The sequence below is a fragment of the Pan troglodytes genome, chromosome 8 (genome assembly GCF_028858775.2).
Source record: "Pan troglodytes isolate AG18354 chromosome 8, NHGRI_mPanTro3-v2.0_pri, whole genome shotgun sequence".
In the NCBI taxonomy this organism is placed as follows: domain Eukaryota; kingdom Metazoa; phylum Chordata; class Mammalia; order Primates; family Hominidae; genus Pan; species Pan troglodytes.
The window spans coordinates 74638185-74659671 of NC_072406.2; the positions used below are offsets into that span (position 1 = coordinate 74638185).

Genomic DNA, 21487 nt, shown 5'->3' on the forward strand with positions numbered 1-21487 from the left:
GCTATATTAAGAGGTAGGTCTTGATTATCTTCATTTCATAGATGAGGAATTGAAGGAACAGAAAAGTCTAGTTACTTGACCCAGGCCCTAGAACCAGGATTTGAATCAAGTCTGATGTCAGAGCTTGGGATCTTCATTGCATTTGATGTGATAATTCATTTGTGAAAAAACAAAGCAATTCATTTGTTTTCATTTGTCAAAAACAAAACAAAATTTCAACTAAGATAACTGTTGAGCTCTTTACAGTTAAAATAAAATCGGGTGTTGAAATGAGTAACAGCAAGCCTTGAGAAAAGACACCCTGAGGAGTCAAGAGGATGCATTAACTGTCTACAGATGAACAGAATCTCTTCTCTTCTTTGAACAAGAAAACCCAGCAGTAACTTTTATCTAGGTTTCACATTTCAGGAGTTACAGTAGGGGTAAACCAAAACAGGTTAAAAAAAAAAAAAAAAAAAAAGCAAAAGCCCAGCAAGCTGAGACATCAGAGTCCTTCAGAAGGAATGATTTGCCGTCTTCTCTTCAGGACATCCCCTCTTTAGAAGGACAAATTTTTTTCTCCAGGGAAAGGGGCGTCCGCCTCAGAAATGCGGGTGTAGGTGAGGGCTCTTGTTGCTTTAACTGTTTGTTCATTAATCCCTGCACTTTACTAGATTTAGTTCTGCCTGTTAACGTAGCCTCAGGACACTTGGCTAGGAAGGCTGGAGTGTACTCTCTGGGTTAGTTATTTTGGGACATTCTCGCCCTGCTGCTTGGGATGAAGAGGTCCTAATTAAATACCCGGACCTTCCAACGGGCAGATTTTCAAAGAAGATGCCCAGCTATGCTGCATCCTCATCCACACTCTCCCGCTCCCCCCAAACTAGTGCAAAAAAGCTTGCCAGGGCCTGCAGAAAGCGCCGCGCCTGCGAGGCTGACACGCGTCTTTCCTTCCCTCCCCCGGGGAATGATCCCAGCATCTCTCGCAGTGATGTCAGTGTAATCCTGAGTCGGATCGGGCTCCCGGCTGGGTGGCGGGGGGGCAGATGATGCTCCCGCCAGCTGGGCAGAGCAAGGGTGTTCCCCGCGGAGGTGGCAGCCCTGGGCCGCGGCGTTCCGGAACCCCCGCACCCACGGCGCGGTGCCCCCGGTGCCCGCGAGCGCCGCCCCCGCTGGCTAGCCGCGCCTCGCTCCGCCCTGGACGCCGCCGGTCCCGGCGCGGAGGTGCGGCGGGGAGTGGGAGCCGGCCCGGCTCAGTCTGATTTACGGCTCTGCTGAAAACCGCTTCGCTCCCGCAGCATCAGCACCGGAGGCGGCGGCTGCAGCAGCAGCAACAAGTCGGGTAAGAGGCGGCCGCCGGCCATCTGCGCCCGCGGCTCGGCGGAGGGGACCTGCCGGGGTGGCCGGGGCTGGGGAGGGGGTCCCCGAGCCCGCAGCATGGCGGGCAGTTGGGAGAGTCGGCTTCCCGGCCCCCACCAGCAGGAACTCATGTGCACACGAATCCACTCTGGCACCCGTGGGCTGGCACGCAGCGGAGAGGGGGCGGGGAGAGCTGGGACCCCGGGGCAGGGTCATTGCCAGCCTGCCCTTCTCTGGCAGAGTCACTTAGGGCTCTTTATCAGCCCAGTGGACTGGGTTTCCTCTGGGCCCATAAAAGCCTGCGTGCTCTGGAGTGTGTGATTACCCATTTCCCCATCCAAAATGCCACCCTTTTCCCATTGCCCCCTTAGAATCCTGACTTCCCCTTTCCTTACCTCTTGTCAGCGTCTTTGGCCCTATGCTGAGCCAGGGTTTGCATCTCGTTCCCAGAAAACCAGTGGTTAAACATCCCGGTGTACCCATCACAGGAAGAGGTTCCCCTCTCTGGGGGCCGGGGGCTTCACCTAGAAGCCTTGCCTGCCTCGCTGCCTGGGGACCATTTGCACCTCTGCTTTTGAAGAGGTTGAGGACACTTTTCACCCAAAGACCCCAGCTGGGCTCCCTCATTTCGGTCCAATGCTTGTTACAGTTAAGTAGAAACCTTTCATGGAGGAATAGAAGATATGCACTGCTTGCAGAATTGGGTTGTCAACAGTCATCTGTTGCTAGGGTGAAGATAATGCATTCCTACAAGGAAACTAGAACTTCCTGTTATTAAGAGAGTATGCTGATACCTACCTGGTTCACACATTGACCATCCCTAGAGGTTGTCATATAAAATAGCATCTGAGACAAGACAAATCCGTCCAGAACAGTCTATTATAATAAAAATCTTGGCCATGGCCCCACTTATGCCAAATGGTATTTAACACATTGGGTCCCCAGGTTTCAGTGAAACTCACGTATGGGGTCTGTTATTGTTACGATTAGCACTTTGGTTTATGTCATCACAGCAATACCTGAAGGAAAAAAAGGCAAAAATTTCAGGGTGAAAAATTTTCAGCTGATTGCAGGCTTAATGCCACTGTGCATAGCTTGAGTAATCTTTCCTGTACCTATCCTGAGGATAGGTCCCGAGCTTGCTGTCTTAGGACCCATTTTGACAATTCACGTGAGTTTTCATATGTTCTTGTGTTCACGCATCTCGGATTGTATCCTTAAAATGGGGCACGGTTTTGCATTTAGTGTGCCAAATTCAGGAGGGGAGGAAACTTGAATTCCACTTCTGGATCTACCACTTTCCATCTGACCTTGGATTAATGGCTTTACTTCCTTGCTTCAGTGTTCTCATCTGTGGAGAGGGAATGTTACCCACCTTTTTGATTCTAGGTAGGAGTTGGCAAACTTTTTCTGTAAAGGTAGTAAATATTTTAGCTTTTAGGAGCATAGAGTCTCTGTCTCAGTTACTCACCACTGCCATTGTGGTTTACAATAAATAATACAGAAATTGATACGGCAGCAGTAAATAATGCAGAAATTGATGTGGATGGATTTGGCCCATGGGCTGTAGGTTTTAAGTGCAACATAAAATATTATGTGCAAAAGTCACTTGAAACCAAAAAGCCTCTGCTGTCATGGAGATGAGCAGCAATCATTTTAGTAGTGTGTTTTTCAGCCGACTTGTAAACTACCTATTTCCCCCCTCCCAGGACTTTTAGAGTAATGCAACAGAAGGCTTTTGAGGAAAGCAGATATCCCTGGCAGGAGTCCTTTGAGAATGTTGCTGTGTGCCTGCCATTCCGCTGCCCGAGGTGTGGAGACCATACCAGATTTAGAAGCTTGTCATCCTTGAGGGCCCATCTGGAGTTCAGTCACAGCTACGAAGAAAGAACCCTCTTGACAAAATGCAGTCTCTTTCCATCCCTCAAAGACACAGACCTAGTCACTTCCTCAGAACTCCTGAAACCGGGAAAATTGCAGAGCAGTGGCAACGTGGTAAAGCAGAAACCGAGCTATGTTAACTTGTACAGCATTTCACATGAACATTCCAAGGACAGGAAGCCATTTGAGGTGGTGGCAGAGAGGCCTGTGTCCTATGTGCAGACCTACACTGCCATGGACCTCCGTGCAGACTCGCTGGATGGGACACGGTCGGGTCCTGGACTGCCCACCTCAGACACCAAAGCTTCTTTCGAGGCACATGTCAGAGAAAAATTCAATCGAATGGTTGAGGCTGTGGATAGGACCATTGAGAAGAGAATTGATAAACTCACCAAAGAGTTGGCCCAGAAAACTGCGGAACTGTTGGAAGTTCGGGCAGCTTTTGTGCAGCTGACTCAGAAAAAGCAGGAAGTTCAGAGACGAGAGCGGGCCCTAAACAGACAGGTGGACGTGGCCGTGGAAATGATAGCTGTACTGAGGCAACGCCTGACGGAATCTGAGGAGGAGCTTCTTAGGAAAGAAGAGTAAGTGTTGCTGACAGGGGATGCTAACCCCATTGCTTTAAGCAGCACCCCAATCCCCTTACAAGCAAATGCTAAGCAAGGTTGATTTTTGCTTTTTGCAGGTGCCTTGACTGCATTTCTTATTGATATAGTTGAACCAGGAGGAACAAGGCTTTGATATAATTTACCCTCTGTGTGCATGGTCTGCAACCTAGCAACATTAAAGTCAAATATCTAATTCCTTCTCAACTGGGAATTTGTAAACCACAGACTATGCTTTTAGAGAGAAGACTAGCACAGCTTAGCCATGGTGGGATCCATTCCTAGCACCAAATGGCGTGCAAGGGTGAGTTGAATGGGAAGGCAGAAAGGGTGAGCTAAGTGAGCTGTTCCTTCTTGACAGTCTCCGTATTATAAAGTCAATGCAAGATGCTGTCTTAAGTTCAAAAGCATTCCTCCAGTATAAATAAGTTTGGTTTATTTGCCATTTTGTATTATCTGCCCAGGTTAATTAAATGTTAGTAGCTGAGAATCCATTTAATTTAATTTAATTTATATTTGGGAGAAGCAGACATTAGGGCACCCAGAGGAAAGACTTTCTGATATTGCTATACTTCTATGATTTAAGTTTGAGACTTGACTTTTTGGCAAATGATGTATATTTTTTTGTTATATTTAAGTTTTGCCCACTTGCAAAGAGTTGAGATTGGTTTTCACAAGTTATAGATCATAGAAGCTATTGCTTGAGAAATCATCATACTTAGAAAAGCGTTTATCAGTAAGTATAGATTTAACCCAAACTAGAAAAGTGTACATTACAAGTCAGTGTATTTCCCAAATGCAGAATGTTAGATTTCATTTTAAATAGAGGTTTAGAAATTCATGGAATCAAAGGACATTAAAATTGATGGAGTAAAACATCCTAGAAGGTAGGTTTCCAAATAATTTGAGTTCTGTTATAGAGATTGATTTAATTTCATCTTTTCTTTGCCCTCTGGCACTCTTCTATTTTGTGTTGTCTCTTAAAATGTAATAATTAAAACTTCCTGAGACACTCCATAGATTAAAGAGATCATTACTTGCTATCACTTAAATGCTTACATTCTACCTTGAGGGGAAGCCTAGACATTTTTTGTTCAGGCGAGACATTTTTTAAATTACGTAGTTAGGATGGATTTGAATCAGCCTCTGACTTACTTTGCTCCTAGGGAAATAATCTCTAATGAAAAATGTTTCCCTTTTGGTTTCTGGTGTTTCCTGGTGGGAAGTTAGTGTCTAGACCCGTTAATGGCCACCAGAGTGACCCGCACTGTGCTGTTGAAAAAAGGACAGATGTGGTTACTCTATGTGTAAAGAAAGGCCTAGAATTAAATTCGAAAATTTTTGCTTCATTCAAGAGCAGTGAGTTTAAAAGGCAACCAAATTAATTTTTTGAACTTATTTATTTGTTGTATTTTACTAATTAATTACACGAGTAATAATGAACATGAGATCTGGGGTAGTAGTTGCCTGGAGTGATGGGTTCAAGAATGCTTAATTGTTAAAAATATCTTTCTAAATAAAAGTGGGCTATGCATGGGTCAGTTACATGTTATGGTTAATCCAAGGCTGCCACCTGAGCACCAACTGAAAAACTAAGACATGTTAAAACCGGAAAAACTTGAATAGGAGAGAATTATATGTGTAAAAGTAGCCTCTCCAATCCAAGCACATCCTATACTATCCTTCAGAGACAGCCACTGTTAAGTTCCGTAAATGTCCTTCCAGACCTTTCCTGTGTGCCTGCAATCGTACACACACAGATTCCATTTTTCTAAATGAAATTGTGACACATACTGTTCTGCCAATTGCACGCTGAATTGTTTTTGTTTTTAATATAATAGGTTTCAGGCATCTTTTGTTTACTAAGTACAGAACTATACTACTCTTTTTGACTGTTGTGTAGTATTCCATGGTATGGATGCATCATGATGCATTTAACCAGTTTGTTATTGATGAATATATAGTTTTATTCCATTTTCCTAGTATTAGAAATAGTGCCTTGGTTATTATCCTTGTACATGTTTGTTCACATTTTTGTGAGTATGCCTGAGGATAAATTACGAGTTGATTTTTTTTTTTTTTTTTGAGACAGAGTCTCACTTTGTCACCCAGGCTGGAGTGCAATGGCATGACCTCAGCTCACTGCAACGTCTGCCTCCTGGGTTCAAGCAATTCTCCTGCCTCAGCCTCCCAAGTAGCTGGGGTTACAGGTGCCCACCACTGCACCCAGCTATTTTTTTGTATTTTTAGTAGAGACGGGGTTTCGCCATGTTGGCCAGGCTGGTCTCGAACTTCTGACCTCAGGTGATCTACTGGTCTTGGCCTCCCAAAGTGCTGCGATTATAGTTGTAAGCCACGGTACCCAGCCACAAGGTGATTTTTGTATGTCATTTCTGGAATAATAGAAAAAAGCAATGATATTTTTAAAAAAAGAAAACAAAGTGTTTTAAATGAAAGCACAGTGAAATTGCCTTAAACTTTTAAACATAAACAAAGTCTTTTTTTTTTTTAAAACGTTCATTTGGGCCAGTCCCATCAGTTTCTGTATTCAGGCCTCAAATAATCACTCTTTCTGTACATAAAGTGGGACTGAAAGAGTCTTGTTTCCAGGGAGGACACTGGAGCTCTTGGTCTAAGAATGGGACTGTGGACAGCACCCTTAGTGTCTGCAGCGTCTGGCCTCCCCACCCCCGCACCCCTGCCCTCTGAATGGGGATGCAGAGGGAGCTGCCCACCTGTCACACTGTTAATACTGGGTTGATTTGACTGCATCTGCCTGGCTGGGTGGTGGGTGCATCTTCCATCCTAACCACCACCTCAGAGAGCTGTTCCTTCCACCAAAAAGTTGGCCTTTCAGATAAGGGAAGACCGTATTTTGCCAAGGACCATACCAGGAGTTGTGCTCCCCTGCCAAACACTTCCACATGAGCTCCCTAGGCCCATTTGTGAGAGAAAGTAGGTTGTTAACCATCTCATTCACAATTGACTTAAACTCCGGGGACCCTTTGAAACACAGATAGTAGATTTGGTTTTTAAAAAAGCAAACATCTATTATTTAAAATTCACATAAGCTTCTTTTGCTTATGGATCTTTTCCTTCAACTTTTAAAATCCTTTCTTTCAAGTTAAAATAAAAGACCCAAAGGCTGCTTCTGCCCTGAGGCCATCTATAGGCTGAATCAGCCAGACTGTAGAAGTTGTACATATACTCATAGCAGAGGAGGTTGTTTGAATTGAGAATACACTTGACTCTTGAATGACTCAGGTTTGAACTATGCAGTTCCACTTAAACGAAGAGGTTTTATTGTCTGTGCCATCAATGAGACAGCAAGACCAACCCTTCTGTTTCTCCTCCTCCTTTACAATGATCCATTTCCATTTAATGAGAAGTAAATATATTTTCCTTATGATTATCTTAATAACATTTTCTTTAGCTTACTTTAAGAATACAGATATGTAATACATGTAATATACAAAATCTGTGTTAATCATTTGTTTATGTTATCAGTAAGGCTTCTGGTTAGCAGTAGGCTATTAGGAGTTAAGTGTTTGGAGAGTCAAAAGTTATACTTGGATTTTCAACTGCATAGGAGATTGGTCCACCTAATCCCTGCATTGTTCAGGGGTCAACTATTTTGCACTTTTGTACTGGTCAGTCTCATTGTAAACCTGTAGAAGGTATCTGTAGGTTTTGGAGTGCAAACCCAAGAAAGAAGTTGCTCATTGTCTTGACAAAGTCAGTGTGATTTTAAAAGTTCTAGTGAAACAGGTATTTACTTATTGAAGAGTATTCAGAGCTGGTGGGTAGTGCTGCCTGTAATCAGGTAAATCAATCCTGGAAACCTTGCTTTAAGGTATCCCTTAACAAGAAAGGATGGACTTAGTAGCTAGTTTGCTGGCTGAGTTGGTCCTGTGGGGTCTGGAAAATTTGAGTATAATAAAAGTAATACAAAATTTACATATACACTTTTCTGCAAGATGTTTTGAAAAGTCCTGATTGAACATCTGTAATGTGCCCAGTGCTGTGTGAGGTGTGTGGGGGGGAACATAAAATGCTTGCTGTCTTTCCCTAAGGTGTTTGTGTTCTGTATAGGAAGGATAAGGGATACTCAGGAACATGCAAGGGGAGTTTTGAGAAGTGCCTCAATATAAGCCACAGTTTCAAGTTGGTAATACATTAGAGAACAGATTTTTATGTGTGGAGAGGCCACACTGAGGAAATGAGGAGGAAAGGCAGAATTTGCATTGATGGCCAGAAGAGAGTGACCTTGAAGGGGCGGCAGGGAGGGCTGCTAGAGATGGCCCCTGAGTAGACCAGGTGATTTCTGATTTGAGAACCCGAAGGTTGCCCCTGTTTCCTGCAGGATAACACACTCATTTTATACATGCAGAAAATAAGGCCTAGAGCAGGGGAATGACTTGCCCAAGGATAGAGATTTAGTAGCAAAGCTGAACCTGGAATCCAATTTCCCTGTCTCTCTGCTGAGTGTTTTTTCCATTAGTTCACTGTGTCCCAGCCAGACTCCTGAAAATGTGATTTTTTTTTTTTCCCCAAAGCGTCAAGACTTATGTAATACTGAATGTGGCCCATTTTGGATGGGCTTGCTTCTTTGCTATTTTGAGAGGGCTGCCATGGTGACATCATTTATTTTTCTGATGTGATTAAAGAAAATGTCAGCTGGCATCTGAGGTGTTGGGAGGCAGGGGAAGGGTGGCATCATCAGTGTGGTCATGATATTAAGCTTCCAGAACACCCAGCCCAGGGCTTTTCACTTGACTCTCAGATGTCCTTGCTTAATCGGGGTAGGGCTTTTGCCACTGCTAGGCTTTGATCACAATGAGAGGACTCTTTGTGATTCCATCTCTAATTTCCATCCTACTCCCTTGCAGGCAGTGACATGTAGAATCTGTTTCCCTTTGTCCTTCATCATTTGCCTCGTTCCAGCCTAAAGCCATGCAGAAGACAAATGTTTATTGAGTGTTTGCTGAGCGGCAGATACTGATCTAGGTTCCGACCATGGGATGGTAAACCAAATGCGTCCAGTTCCTGCCTTCATGGACTTTATAAACAAGAAGGGAAATTTGACATTAAACAGGTCATTAGGGTGTATGACAAAAGAGACATAGAGGGGGTGGCCTGAGCTAGGTAATGCCCATTTAGGTTTTTATCCAGAGCTGACCTTGGAATGCTGGCCTTTAAAAGGCAAATCTGATTTGGTAACTTGCTTTGCACAACCAAATCCTCTTGCCATTTAATTCATTCCCATTTTTTGATCAGCTAAAGCAGTGACTAGGCAATGTAGTGTCCAGACTGATTCATAGCTAGGAAGCAGGCCAAGAAAAAATCACATTGGATATAGAGGTCAGCGGGGTGGAGAAGGGTCTGTTTGTTCCACATTGTTGGTTCGTGCATATAAATGGGGTCCTCTCTTTTCAGGATGTGTTCCTTGCAGACTTAGAAACTCATATAGAATAAATGAGGTGTCAAGCATATCCTCTCAGGGTTGGCACATGGTAAAATTCGGAAACCCAGGAAAGTTTTCAATTTCTATCTCTGCATATTCTCTTTTCTCCACTCCCCTGCCTCCTATCACATCCCCACTCTAGGCCCTTGGGACTCAGAATATAGTATTGGTCAACTTACAACCAATGAGAATAGTTTGATTTTCTCATTAGCGTTAAGGGCCAGCAAGAGTAGAGATGGGCCATGCCTCAAGACATGCAGTTGTTGCAGATTCAGGCCTGTGGTGCCGCAAAGAGAGCGCAGGAGCCGACTCCATGCTATGGGTTTGCAGCCAAGCTCCCTGTGCTCAGAGGTGGTCAACTCCTGCTTTGGGATTTGCCTTGTGGTTGACGTTATGGTCTGTCTGAGGTGCTCTGTGATCAATAGCTAGACTATTTTTAGCTGGAGGTATTTTTACCATTTCATATTCCTCTGAAGAGGTTCATAAATCAGTCATGTAAAATGAAATTTAAATAACTTGGTAGAGCTTTGCCTTTGGGAGGAGAAGCTGATGTTAAAGTGTTTAAGAATAGAAGAGAGGCATCAGTTTTAGATCCCACCCCCTACTCCTGTGGGAGGTACCCATAGGTTACTCATTGGTTTTATGCCCCAGTACTTGTCTGGAAAAAGGAAAAAAGAAACTTAAGGATCTCTGTGTTGGTTAATGATTTTCAAGTAGAGATATAGTTGCACATTTCATGCATTCAGCAGAAATGCATCAATCCTGTATTGTGTGCTGGGCTCAGGTTAGGTACAGGGGGTACTTGCAGACAGTGAAGGAGCACACAAGGTCCCTGAACTCACTGATTTTATGGTCAAATGGAGAAATGGCACACTGGTTCATTGTGATGTGCATGGTGATAAGGTACAAACTTCTGTGGAAAACACAGTAGGCCATGTCATGTACACCTGGGCATGTGTCTGAGAATACTCCCTGGCAAGAGAGTCTGAGGTTAGAGGAATAGTTAATTGATAATTAATTGTGGGGGCTTGGGAAGAGGAGGAGGGATGACCCTGGCAGAGAGAACAGCATATCCAAAAGTAAGTGTGGCTCAGTGCAAAAATGAAGGAAGTTAAAATAGACATAAGAAATGGTTTGTTGATAGTAGATTATAATACATGATAGGATCAACGTGTTGTCGTTCATTAAAATGCATAGTTCAATGCGTGTGCAAAATTGCAGTGAGCACCACAGTGCGTGAATGCATATTTCCATTAATCTCTGCACATGCTTCTAGGGTGTATTGGTCACATGATAGCATGTCTTTGATTTTTCTGAATTAACCTGTCTTTAACCCATCTCAGAAGAAGTAACTGAGAGGATTCCATCTGTAAAAAATGAAATAATATTATCTATTTTTCAGACCATATGGTCATCCTGTAAATTAATGAATGCATGTGTGAATGGATATAACTGAAGGTTTGGCTCTCTGGAAAGGGCTTTTTCCCTCATTGCTCCCCTTCTACTGTGTTGGTTTCTGGATACCTATCAATCTGACAGATTTCCAGATCTGGAAATCATTCTGTGTAATAATGAGCTTCAAGGTCAGTTTCTTATATTGTACTGGTATTTTTTTTTTTTAGTGTCAAATATTGCTTTAAATAAGCATGTTTTCTACTGAAGCCTAAAACCTCTGATTTAATAATATTTGGCCTTTTTTTTTAAAATTTAATAAAGAAGAAGTCGAAGATGGGGCCAGAAGTGGCTTAGAACCAGTTAAATTTCCCCAACACTGGTCTGCACCCACACCCTGATTGAGTTTCACTCAGGTTGGCCCTTATCTTCTCATCTGGCCTTCCAGCTTTCACACTGTATTCTGAGTCACAGGGTTGAGAACCAGAAATAAAACCACACAAGTCTTCTACTGTTCTGTCCGATAGCATCATATTATTCTTCTTCTTAGTCACTTTTAACTAGCTTTGTAATTATGTGTTTATTTCAGTATTTCCTTCTTTCATTGTTTGACTCTCTCACTACATGTATCCATTATATGCTAACGTAAATAACATATTTTTATGAAAAATAACTGTTTTCCCAAAAATAATTTAGTGAAAAGAGCGGTACTGTTTTAAAAGTTTATGTGTGGCTTCATAGAAGGCAGCTGGACTTTGGTAGTTCCACATTCAGTCTGTTGCAAATTCGTTGTTTTGGTTGAAACAGATGAAGAAAATCTAGTCTCCCACAGATACGTAGTAGGAAATGGAGGGGTATTTTAATAGCCTTCTCAGATAATCATGGATATTTTGCTTTGATGCTGTGCCAAATGTGACAGTTGGTAGTTTCTTAAAGAGTCATTGCAATGTGGGATCTGAAACCATATCAGTGAACATTTTGTACTTTCTTACGTTGAAATCTATTGGTCTATCTTGCACTTTGAATGGATATTTTATTGTTTGGAGTGTAATTATGAAAGAGGTTACAAATGCAATGTGTTTAACCCCTTTTCTTTTCCATTCAGAAAAACCTCAAGATTCTTTGGGGAAATAAGAGGTGGTTCTGGATATTCATCCAGACTGAACAGGATGTGAATGAAAGGTGGATCTGAGATGTACACACATGATATTCCACAATTAGTCACTTGGTTTTGATACCTTTTTCATCTAACAAAGATACCCTACACAATCTCAGTATGATGAACTTCTCCAGTCTTTCTCTTGTGTTTAACCTGTCTTTTAAAACAAAATCATAGTATACCATCAAGCTTGTTTTAACTGTTTTTTTCCACCCTAGTTGATGTAATACATCTACAAAGTGAAATTAGGTTAGCAGTTTGTGCCAGGTTGGTTGAAAAATACAGAAGGTATTAACTTCTCAGCTTCAGGGCACAAGATAATTGGTTGAGAGAAGTTAGAAAAAAGATCCTTCTTTTCTGTAACATGGCATAACATTCCAGGAGCGTATTAAAATTAATATTAAAAATTAATGTCAGCATTAATATTAATTTTTAAAAGTTTCATGTAGAAACAGTGGCAAAATATGTGATTTAAAAATACAGCCACAATCATAAAAGGTGTTGCATTCAAATTTGTTCTCTTGCATTTGTGATGCTAATCCCCTGAGATTAAGCCATCAAATGTTGCTGTCTTCGCATATGCTAGACTGTATAGCATGAAAGCCCTGGAATGGTAAATGTGCACAGAGATAAAAGACAGGAATAAATATACTGGATATTGACAGTAGTTGCTTCTGAGTAGTGGGATTTTGGGTCATTTTTAGTTTCTTCCTTGTCCTTTATAAACATTAATTACAACAAATACTTATTCAATATTGTGTGTCAAACACAAATGTGTTGAGTGCTGGACTTAGAACAGAGAACAAAAGCTGATTCTGTCCCTGCCCAGTTGAATCCTCCAAAAGGTCAATTTTTATATTTTCCTTAATATATGTGAACCATTTCCATAATAAGATATAGGAAATATTGACCGAAATGAATTTTTAAAAATGGTACTTTTTTTTTAAACTTTTGGTTGTTTGCCCTATAAGTACAGTTTGGAGACAGTTGCATCATTCAGTTATCCTGAATATCTCGCAGGAAATCTCTACAACAGGCTTGTAGAAATTTGGATTCTCAGACTCCAAATGAATTGAAAAGAAGTAGTAACCATTTTCCTGTGGTGTATTTCCAGAATACTCCATCCCAAAGGACCTAAACCATAAGCAAGAACCATGAAAGGGCTGGGGATGCATTCACATGGGCCCGCCACTCGTTTGCTGCTAGTTAAAGTTTGTGGCTCATGTAGGAAGCAGATCAAAGTGAATGACGGTAGAGCTTAAAAATTGGCTTGTGTTCATGGCCTGAATAATGAAGACCTTGAAAAGTACACATCTTCTATTGAGGGCTAATATGGAAACATCTGGAAATAAACTTGAAACTTGATGATGAAAAAAATTCTTTTCCAGAAGGACTCTTATTTCTTGTTTGTGGATATTTCTTAGCTACTGAAAGATGATGGAATTATTATGGAATTAGGGTTTATGTTTGATCCTGGATGGGAAACTAGAAAGCAGGGGCTGGTATCACTAGCATTTCTTTCAGTGAATCATTATTAGAGCCAGCCTGTTGTCTGTTTCTATACATATGTAATTCCCAAAGTTTTGTAAGGATGTGTGATTCTATAGGAAGTGTCAGAAAAGTTTCAGTATGGCCATGTGTGGTGTAATGTATTTGTGAGAGAAAAATCATGACTAATTGTAAAAGTGGCACACTGACTATTAGTACAGAAGAAAAGAGCTGGAAGTCACTACCAGCTATTTTCAAAGATCTTATGTAAAACTCTGACTTCCTGAGCCAGACTTCCCTGAAGTTCTACTCCCAAGAGAATTACAGAGCTCAGTGGAAAATAAAGATCAAGTGGAGATTGAGAAGATGCAGAGAAGCCAATGAATTTAATTAACTGTCTAGAACAACTGAATGAGGTTGGATAAACAAAAATTAGCATTCACGAATCAAAATTGAAACAGCCTGAAAGGACAGAAAGTAGAGTCTTTAGAATCTTGTGTAAGTTGAACATGGCAAAAACAGTGAGAGGCCATTCCTTGAAGACCGAGAGAGATTTTGGAGACATGTAAAGGAAATACTACCCAATGGACAGTAAAATTATGGAACTCATTAGCTCCACTGGGACTGGCAGAACATACAAGGGTGATGACTAAAAGGATATTCATGGCTTCTTATTAAGTGAAGACAATAGGGTAGAGAGAACTCTGGCAATATACAACTATTCATAGTGGTGATTACTGGGTCCTTGGCCTGGGAAAGAGGGTGTGGAGAGAGGGGAATTGAGAGTTGAGAGCAAGGTAGGAAAGAAGGAAAACCGTGTATGTGTGCTTGGGTGGGTGTGTTTGGGGATGAGTTTGATGTTCATGAGGATGGCTACCAAGATAATGGTGGTGGTCTCAGGATAATGGAGTTTCAGGTGATCTTTCCTTTTTTATATTTCTAATGGGTTATTTGAATTTTTTAAATAAAGAGCTCATTTATAAATCAGAAAAAATACTATTTTCATATTTCCATTAAAAATGAAAGCAAAATATAAGATGGTAATAAAGTTATTAGAATTTTTCTGGATTTGTAATCTACTTGTGAATTATGTAGATAAAGGAGTAGTTGAAGTATTTTGCTCAGCTTCTTAGGGGAGGGCAACCCATGCATTGCTTCTCTTATGTCAGCATTAGAATAGTTTTCCCGTGGTCTTTGGGTTGACCTCGTGGTAGCTGTATGGGCTGTTTTGTTCTAAGCTCTAAGCTAAAAAATATACTGTTGGACAAGATGACTCATTTGATGGGCTGTTTTGGTGCTCAGCTTGGCCTCTTGCTCCTATACTTTCTCTCCCTGTAGAGTTTTCTCTCTCAATCGCCAGACTTTAAAAATCCAAGTCAGAGCTTGTCTTAAAAGCAATACATCCAATGGTTTCCCATCTCATTTGTAATAAAACCAGAAGTCTCACAGTGACCTGTGAGGTCCTACCTGGCTCCCTCCTCCATGTAGACCCCCTTGCTGTACCTCAGACCCATCTGCTGTCCCTGGTTTGCTCTTCCTAAACACCTGCATGGCTTCTTCCACAGGTCTCTGTTCAAATGTCACCCCATTCAAAAGGTCGTTTCTAACTTTGCTTTTTAAAATATTATTCACTCCTTTCCTTCCTCTGTCACTGTCCCCTTGCACCCAGTTTCAATTTTCTTAGCACTTATGACCATCTGACATATATTTATTTGTTTGTTTTATAGTGACTATCTTCCTCTACTAAAATACAGTCTGTAAATGTAATCACAAAGAGGTGATTACCTCTCTTGTCATTGCCATGGAGTACTGCCTAGGGTGTTAACTGACAAATAGTAGGCACTCAATAAATATGTGTTGAATGAGTGAATTCCTTGCCTCATATTTCCATTTTGTGTTCTGACATTTTTGCCTTGCAGAGAAGTTGTCACATTCAACCATTTCCTGGAAGCGGCAGCTGAGAAGGAGGTTCAAGGGAAAGCCCGGCTCCAGGACTTTATTGAGAATCTGTTACAGCGGGTAGAACTGGCGGAGAAGCAGCTCGAGTACTATCAGAGCCAGCAGGCCTCTGGCTTTGTCCGTGATCTCAGCGGGCACGTGGTGAGTCACCCCGGGCCAGCCACCAAGTGTAAGGTCCCTGTGGTTGGTGAGAATGGGCTGAGGACAGAGAAAAGGGAGCTGGGTGACTTGCAGGGACTCTCTAGACATCATTTGAGAGCACTGCCTGGGCCATGCCTGTATTGTGGAAATGTTACTGGGGAGTCCAGGATGCCTGGAAATAAGGTAAATGCTGCATGTGCCGTTTCCAGTCGCTCTTCACCCTCCCACTCCACATCATGCTGAGTTGGTAGAAATATATATATTTTAAATTTGTAAAATAGAAGAGTTTGAAGTATCCAAAGAAATCATTCATTTCAATTTTGATGTTCAAGTAGCTCAGAAGTTATTATCATGTTTTGGAGCTCTTCAAGAGAATCTTACGAAATTCAGTAAAGTAAGATCAAACCACATACACATTTTTTTCCTTAATGGGGGGCAAGCACTGTTCAACAGTCTCTATAGGTTAAAATTCTTCATATAGATTTTCAAAAAGACTGAAAGATTCACAGATGATAGTTCTAGGGTAGATTCCTGCATACAGTTTTGCATATAGTTTCAGGAGTTTAAGAAACACCTAAAGCCCAGATGAGATCCCTGGATGTGGATAAAGATCCAGGTTCTCATAGGTGGCTTGATCAGGATTCCCTTGGTCTCGTTGGAGGGCGGAGGGAGGTACAAATAACCATACTTTAGGTTGGCGGGGGACGGGGGTGGGTGGTCATATTTGCCCTGTCTACGGTTTCCTACAACAAAACCAAGGAAATATTTTGGATACCCCAAAGCGGTTTATTTATAACATTTTCATTACTTATTGAACTTTATTTATGCTTACCTCCTTCCTAGCAGATTTTAAAAGTTTTTTTTTTTTTACTGCTTCCACCCCTGCAGCAAATGGGCTCTATTATAAGGAAAAGAAAATAGGCAACATTTATGCCGATCAAAAGATTAGCAAGGTTGCTATTGGTTGATTTAAAAGTTTACTTAGAGCTTTCTGGAAGCCAGGGTGAAAAGGCAACATGATTAAATAAGAAAACTAATTGTCCAGAAGAAGGAATGAAATGAAAGACAGGTGGATAAAAGAAGGAACAGCAGAGAGGAAGGGAGGAAGGACGGAAAGAAATGAAGAAATCCTACCTGGTGCTTGTTGTAATCATGTACACTTGGCCTTAGCGCAGCTCAGTGATATAAGCCCCAGAACTTTCCAGAACAAAAAGAGACTGGAAGGAAGTGTGTTACATCTGTGAGGTTTCAGGCGCTATATTCAAAGAAGTCTCATCCATGTAACATATTTATTATTTTCTGGGTGGATGTCTGTGGTCTTCTACGTGAAATGCTTCTGAGGGGGAAGTCACACCACACTTTGATCCCCCTCCGTCTCCTCCTTGGGAAACCATGAGAGTGTCCAGCCTTGACTAGCTGTGGCTGGAGGGACTATCTGAGCCTCTTTCTGCTGTCTTCTTTCATCCTGCCCTCTTAAGAGAGGGTTGGGGCATGAGGTTATGGTGCCCAGATGTGAGGTGAAAAGGCCTGAAAATGCCTGGCTTCCGGTTTATTCTTACTCTGCTTCTGACTGGGCAAGATAGTTAGTCTTCCTGGGCCTCTGTAAAATGAAGGGGTTGGATTCAGTGCTTTCCAAGTTGTTTTGGCCTCTTAACTTATGTGAGCATCACCTGACTTTGATGGCTAGGAATTCTAAAATTAAAATGTAGCATTGACACTTTCATATTTAGAATTATAAGTCATCCAGAGCTAAGAAATGTATGAAATCTTCCGATACTCAGCCAAGAGGAATCTTAAAGAGAGAAAACAATGGAAGGCAAGGAGGAAGTAAGGAAGCCCATTCATTCTCTCTTTTAAAATTGTTCTTGCTCACCTTTTTTGCTTAGTTTATTTTTTTGGCTTGAAAGTTGAACATTTTTTAAAGAGACATAGCCAGTCATTATTTCTCATCATGCCAAATAATGTAATCAAAAGTTGGGTAGCATTTTGGCTCTTCTAGTTAGATGTGTACATGCAAAATTATATCCAGTTGTGTCGCTTTACAATGTGACACATTCTGAGAAATGTGTGGTTGGGCAATTTTGTCATTGTGTGAACATCATAGAGTGTATTTACACAAACCTACATGGTATAGCCCACCACATGCCTAGAGTATATGGTATATGGCCTATTACTCCCAGGCTATAAACCTGTACAGCATGTTACTGTACTGAATACTGTAGGTGATTGGAACACAATGATAAGTATTTATGTATCGAAACAGATAGAGAAGAAGAGAAGGTACAGTAAAAATATGATATTTAGAAAAGGTAAGAAATAGTATTAGCTGTATAGGGCATTTACCATGAATGGAGCTTGCAGGATTGGAATTTGCTCTGGGTGAGTCAGTGAGTGTCTGGTGAGTGAATGTGACATTACTGTACACTACTGTAGACTTTATGAACACTGTACACTTAGGCTACACTAAATTTGTTTAAAACTTTTCTCTCAATAATAAATTAACCTTAGCTTACTGTAACTTTTTTACCTTATAGACTTTTAAATTATTTTTTAACCTTTTGACTCTTTTGTAATAGCAGCTTAAAACACAAACATTATATAGAAGTACAACAATATTTTCTTTTTTAAATTTTTTTAATTTTTAATTTTTGATTTCCATTGGTTTTGGGGGAACAGGTGGTGTTTGGTTACATGAATAAGTTCTTTAGTGGTGATTACTGAGATTTTGGTGCACCCATCACCCAAGCAGTGTACACTGTACCCAGTTTGTAGTCTTTTATCTCTCACACCCCTCCCATCCTTTCCTCCTCCACCCCCTCCCCCGAGTCCTCAAAGTCCATTGTATCATTCTTAAGCCTTTGCATTCTCATAGCTTAGCTCCCACTTATGAGTGAGAACATACAATGTTGGTTTTCCATTCCTGAGTTACCTCACTTAGAATAATGGTCTCCAGTTCCATCCACGTTGCTGAGAATGTCATTCTTTCTTTCCTTATTATGGCTGAGTGGTATTCCACAGTATATATAAACCACAATTTCTTTATCCACTCATTGATTAATGGGCATGGGCATTTGGGCTGGTTCAGTATTTTTTCAATTGCAAATTGTCCTGCTGTAAATGTGTATGCAATTATCTTTTTCATGTAATCACTTCTTTTCCTCTGGGTAGATACCCAGTAGTGGGATTACTGGATCAAATGGTAGTTCTACTTTTAGTTATTTAAGAAATCTCCACACTGTTTTCCATAGTGGTTGTACTAGTTTACATTCCCACCAGCAGTATGAAAGTGTTCGTTCCCTTTTCGCCACATCTCTGCCAACATCTATTTAAAAACTTTTTTATTATGGCCATTCTTGCAGGAGCAAGGTGGTATCACATTGTGGTTTTGATTTGCATTTCCCTGATCATTAGTAATGTCGAGCATTTTTTCATATGTTTGTTGGCCATTTGTATATCTTCTTTTGAGAACTGTCTATTCCTGTCCTTAGTCTACTTCTGATGGGATTGTTTTTTTCTTGCTAATTTGTTTGAGTTCCTTGTAGATTCTGGATATTAGTCCTTTATCAGATGTATAAATTACGAAGATTTTCTCCCACTCGGTGGGTTGTCTGTATACTCTGCTGATTATTTCTTTTGCTGTGCAGAAGCTTTTTAGTTTAAGTCTCATCTATTTATCTTTGTTTTTGTTGCATTTGCTTTTGGGTTCTTGGTCATGAAGTCTTTGCCTAAGCCATTGTCTAGAAGGGCTTTTCTGACGTTATCTTCTAGAATTTTTATGGTTTCAGGTCTTAGATTTAAGACCTTGATCCATCTTGAGTTGATTTTAGTATAAGGTGAGAGATGAAGATCCAGTTTCATTCTTCTACACGTGGCTTGCCAATTATGCCAGCACCATTTGTTGAATAGGGTGGCCTTTCCCCACTTTATGTTTCTGTTTGCCTTGTCGAAGATCAGTTGGTTGTTAAGTATTTGGCTTTATTTCTGTGTTCTCTATTCTGTTCCATTGGTCTATGTGCCTTTTGTTTGTTTGTTTGTTTGTTTGTTTTTGAGACGGAGTCTTGCTCTGTTGCCAGGCTAGAGTGCAGTGGCGTGATCTTGGCTCACTGCAACCTCCACCTCTCGGGTTCAAGTGATTCTCCTGCCTCAGCCTCCTGAGTAGCTGGGATTACAGGCACCTGCCACCATGCCCAGCTAATTTTTTGTATTTTTAATAGAGACGGGGTTTCACCACGTTGACCAGGCTGGTCTGGAACTCCTGACCTCAGGTGATCCGCCCGTCTCGGCCTCCCAAAGTGCTGGGATTACAGGCGTGAGCCACCGCACCTGGCCCTATGTGCTTATTTTTATACCAGAGAAGTACAATAATATTTTCTTTATGTGCTTTATTCAATAAGCTTTTTTTCTGTTTTTACATTTTTTAATTTTTCTGTTAAGCTTTTTTTTTTTTGGTGGTTAAAATCTAAGACACAAATACACACAGAGCCAGGATTATCAATATTCCTGTTCACATCTTTTCCCACTGGAAGGTCTTCAGAGGCTATAGCGTGTACTGAGCTGTCATCTCCTATGGTCACAACACCTTCTTTTGGAATACTTCCTGAAGGACCTGCCTGAGGCTGTTTTACAGATAACATTTTATTTTTATAGAACAGGTACACTCTAAATTAGAAAGATTAAAAGTATAATATAGTAAATACACAAACCAGTAGCATAGTCGTTTATTGTCATTATCAAGTATTATGCTCTGTACATGATTGTATGTGCCATACTTCTATGTGACTGGCAGCACAGTAGATTTGTTTACACCAGCATCACCACAAACAATTCATTGTGCTACGACATTATAACAGCTATGGTGTCACTTGGTGATAGGAACTTTTCAGCTTTATTATAATATTATGGGAACACCCTCGTATATGCAGTCTGTCGTTGACTGAAACATTGTTTTTTAGTATATGACTGTGTATTTGTGTGTGCCACACACAAATGTACATATACATGTACATGCATGCATATACACACATAAATACATGCACAAAAATGTACACATACATATATACATACACAAATGGTGGGAAATTAATAAATATTTATGTTTGTACCTTCTGTATTCCAAATATGATATGATCTACCTTCATGGACTTGCTCTACCGAAGGAAAAATGGACTAATTCAAATAAAATAAAGTACAGTTAGAATATAGCAAGAAATTTACAGACGAGAGCTGTGTATGAGTGGGGCAATGATCAGGCTGTGGTGAGGGAACTGTTTGAGGGTTGGAGGGAGGATACGTTGCCCTAGGAAGACCAAGAATGAGGTATGTGATTTCTGAAAGGATTAGGCAGATGTGGTTTCCCCTTGTTTCCTTGTATAGTAAATTCTGCTTTGAACCATAGTCAGCCACATTATGACACAGTCTGCAGACCCTGTAGACCATTTTTCCTTATAACAGTGTGTTTCATTGTCATACAGGTTGAGTATACTTTATCCGAAATGCTTGGGACCAGAAATGTTTCAGATTTTAGATTTTTTTAGAGTTTGAAATACTTGCATTCAGCTTACTGGTTCAGCATTCCTAATCCAAAATCAGAAATCCAAAATGCTCCAGTGTGAGTATCTCCCTGGAGGGTCATGTTGGCTCTCAAAAAGTTTCACATTTTGGAGCTTTCGGATTTTGGGTGTTTGGGTTAGGGATATTCAGGCTGCAGTAGTTAGCACTATGTAAAATTATATTCATTTGTTTAATCAGTAATTGTGTCCCCCTCCTCACTGAGAGCAGTTTCCTCAGTACCAGTAAGTTCTGCACCCCAGTAAATATGTGTTAAATGAATTACTGCTAGTCCTGATTTAGCAACCTGCAGGACATAAATGCAACACTTAAAATAAGATTATCCAAGCTGTCCCATGACCTTCCATTTGAGCAGTTGTGTGAGTGATTTTGACAGATGGGATAGTAGGTCACTTTGTGTCTAATTCGGCACCATTTTTCAGAGCATAGAGATAAAATATCTGAGTAAGCACATTATATTTTTAGAAATCAGCCAGGTGAACAAGAACATAA

At 40.9% G+C, this 21487-nt stretch overlaps 1 protein-coding gene across 2 annotated transcripts in view; it reads left to right on the forward strand.

The window, feature by feature from the left end:
- Positions 1 to 1125: 1125 nt before the first annotated feature.
- Positions 1126 to 21487, forward strand: part of ZNF365 (zinc finger protein 365) — a 28161-nt gene continuing 7799 nt past the window's right edge. For both annotated transcript variants that reach the window (XM_001165752.5, XM_009458532.5), the window contains exons 1-3: positions 1126 to 1321; positions 3048 to 3803; positions 15247 to 15427. In XM_001165752.5, coding sequence (XP_001165752.1) covers positions 3061 to 3803; positions 15247 to 15427 — 924 coding nt within the window. In that variant the 5' untranslated portion in view covers positions 1126 to 1321; positions 3048 to 3060. The remainder of the gene's footprint in view (positions 1322 to 3047; positions 3804 to 15246; positions 15428 to 21487) is intronic.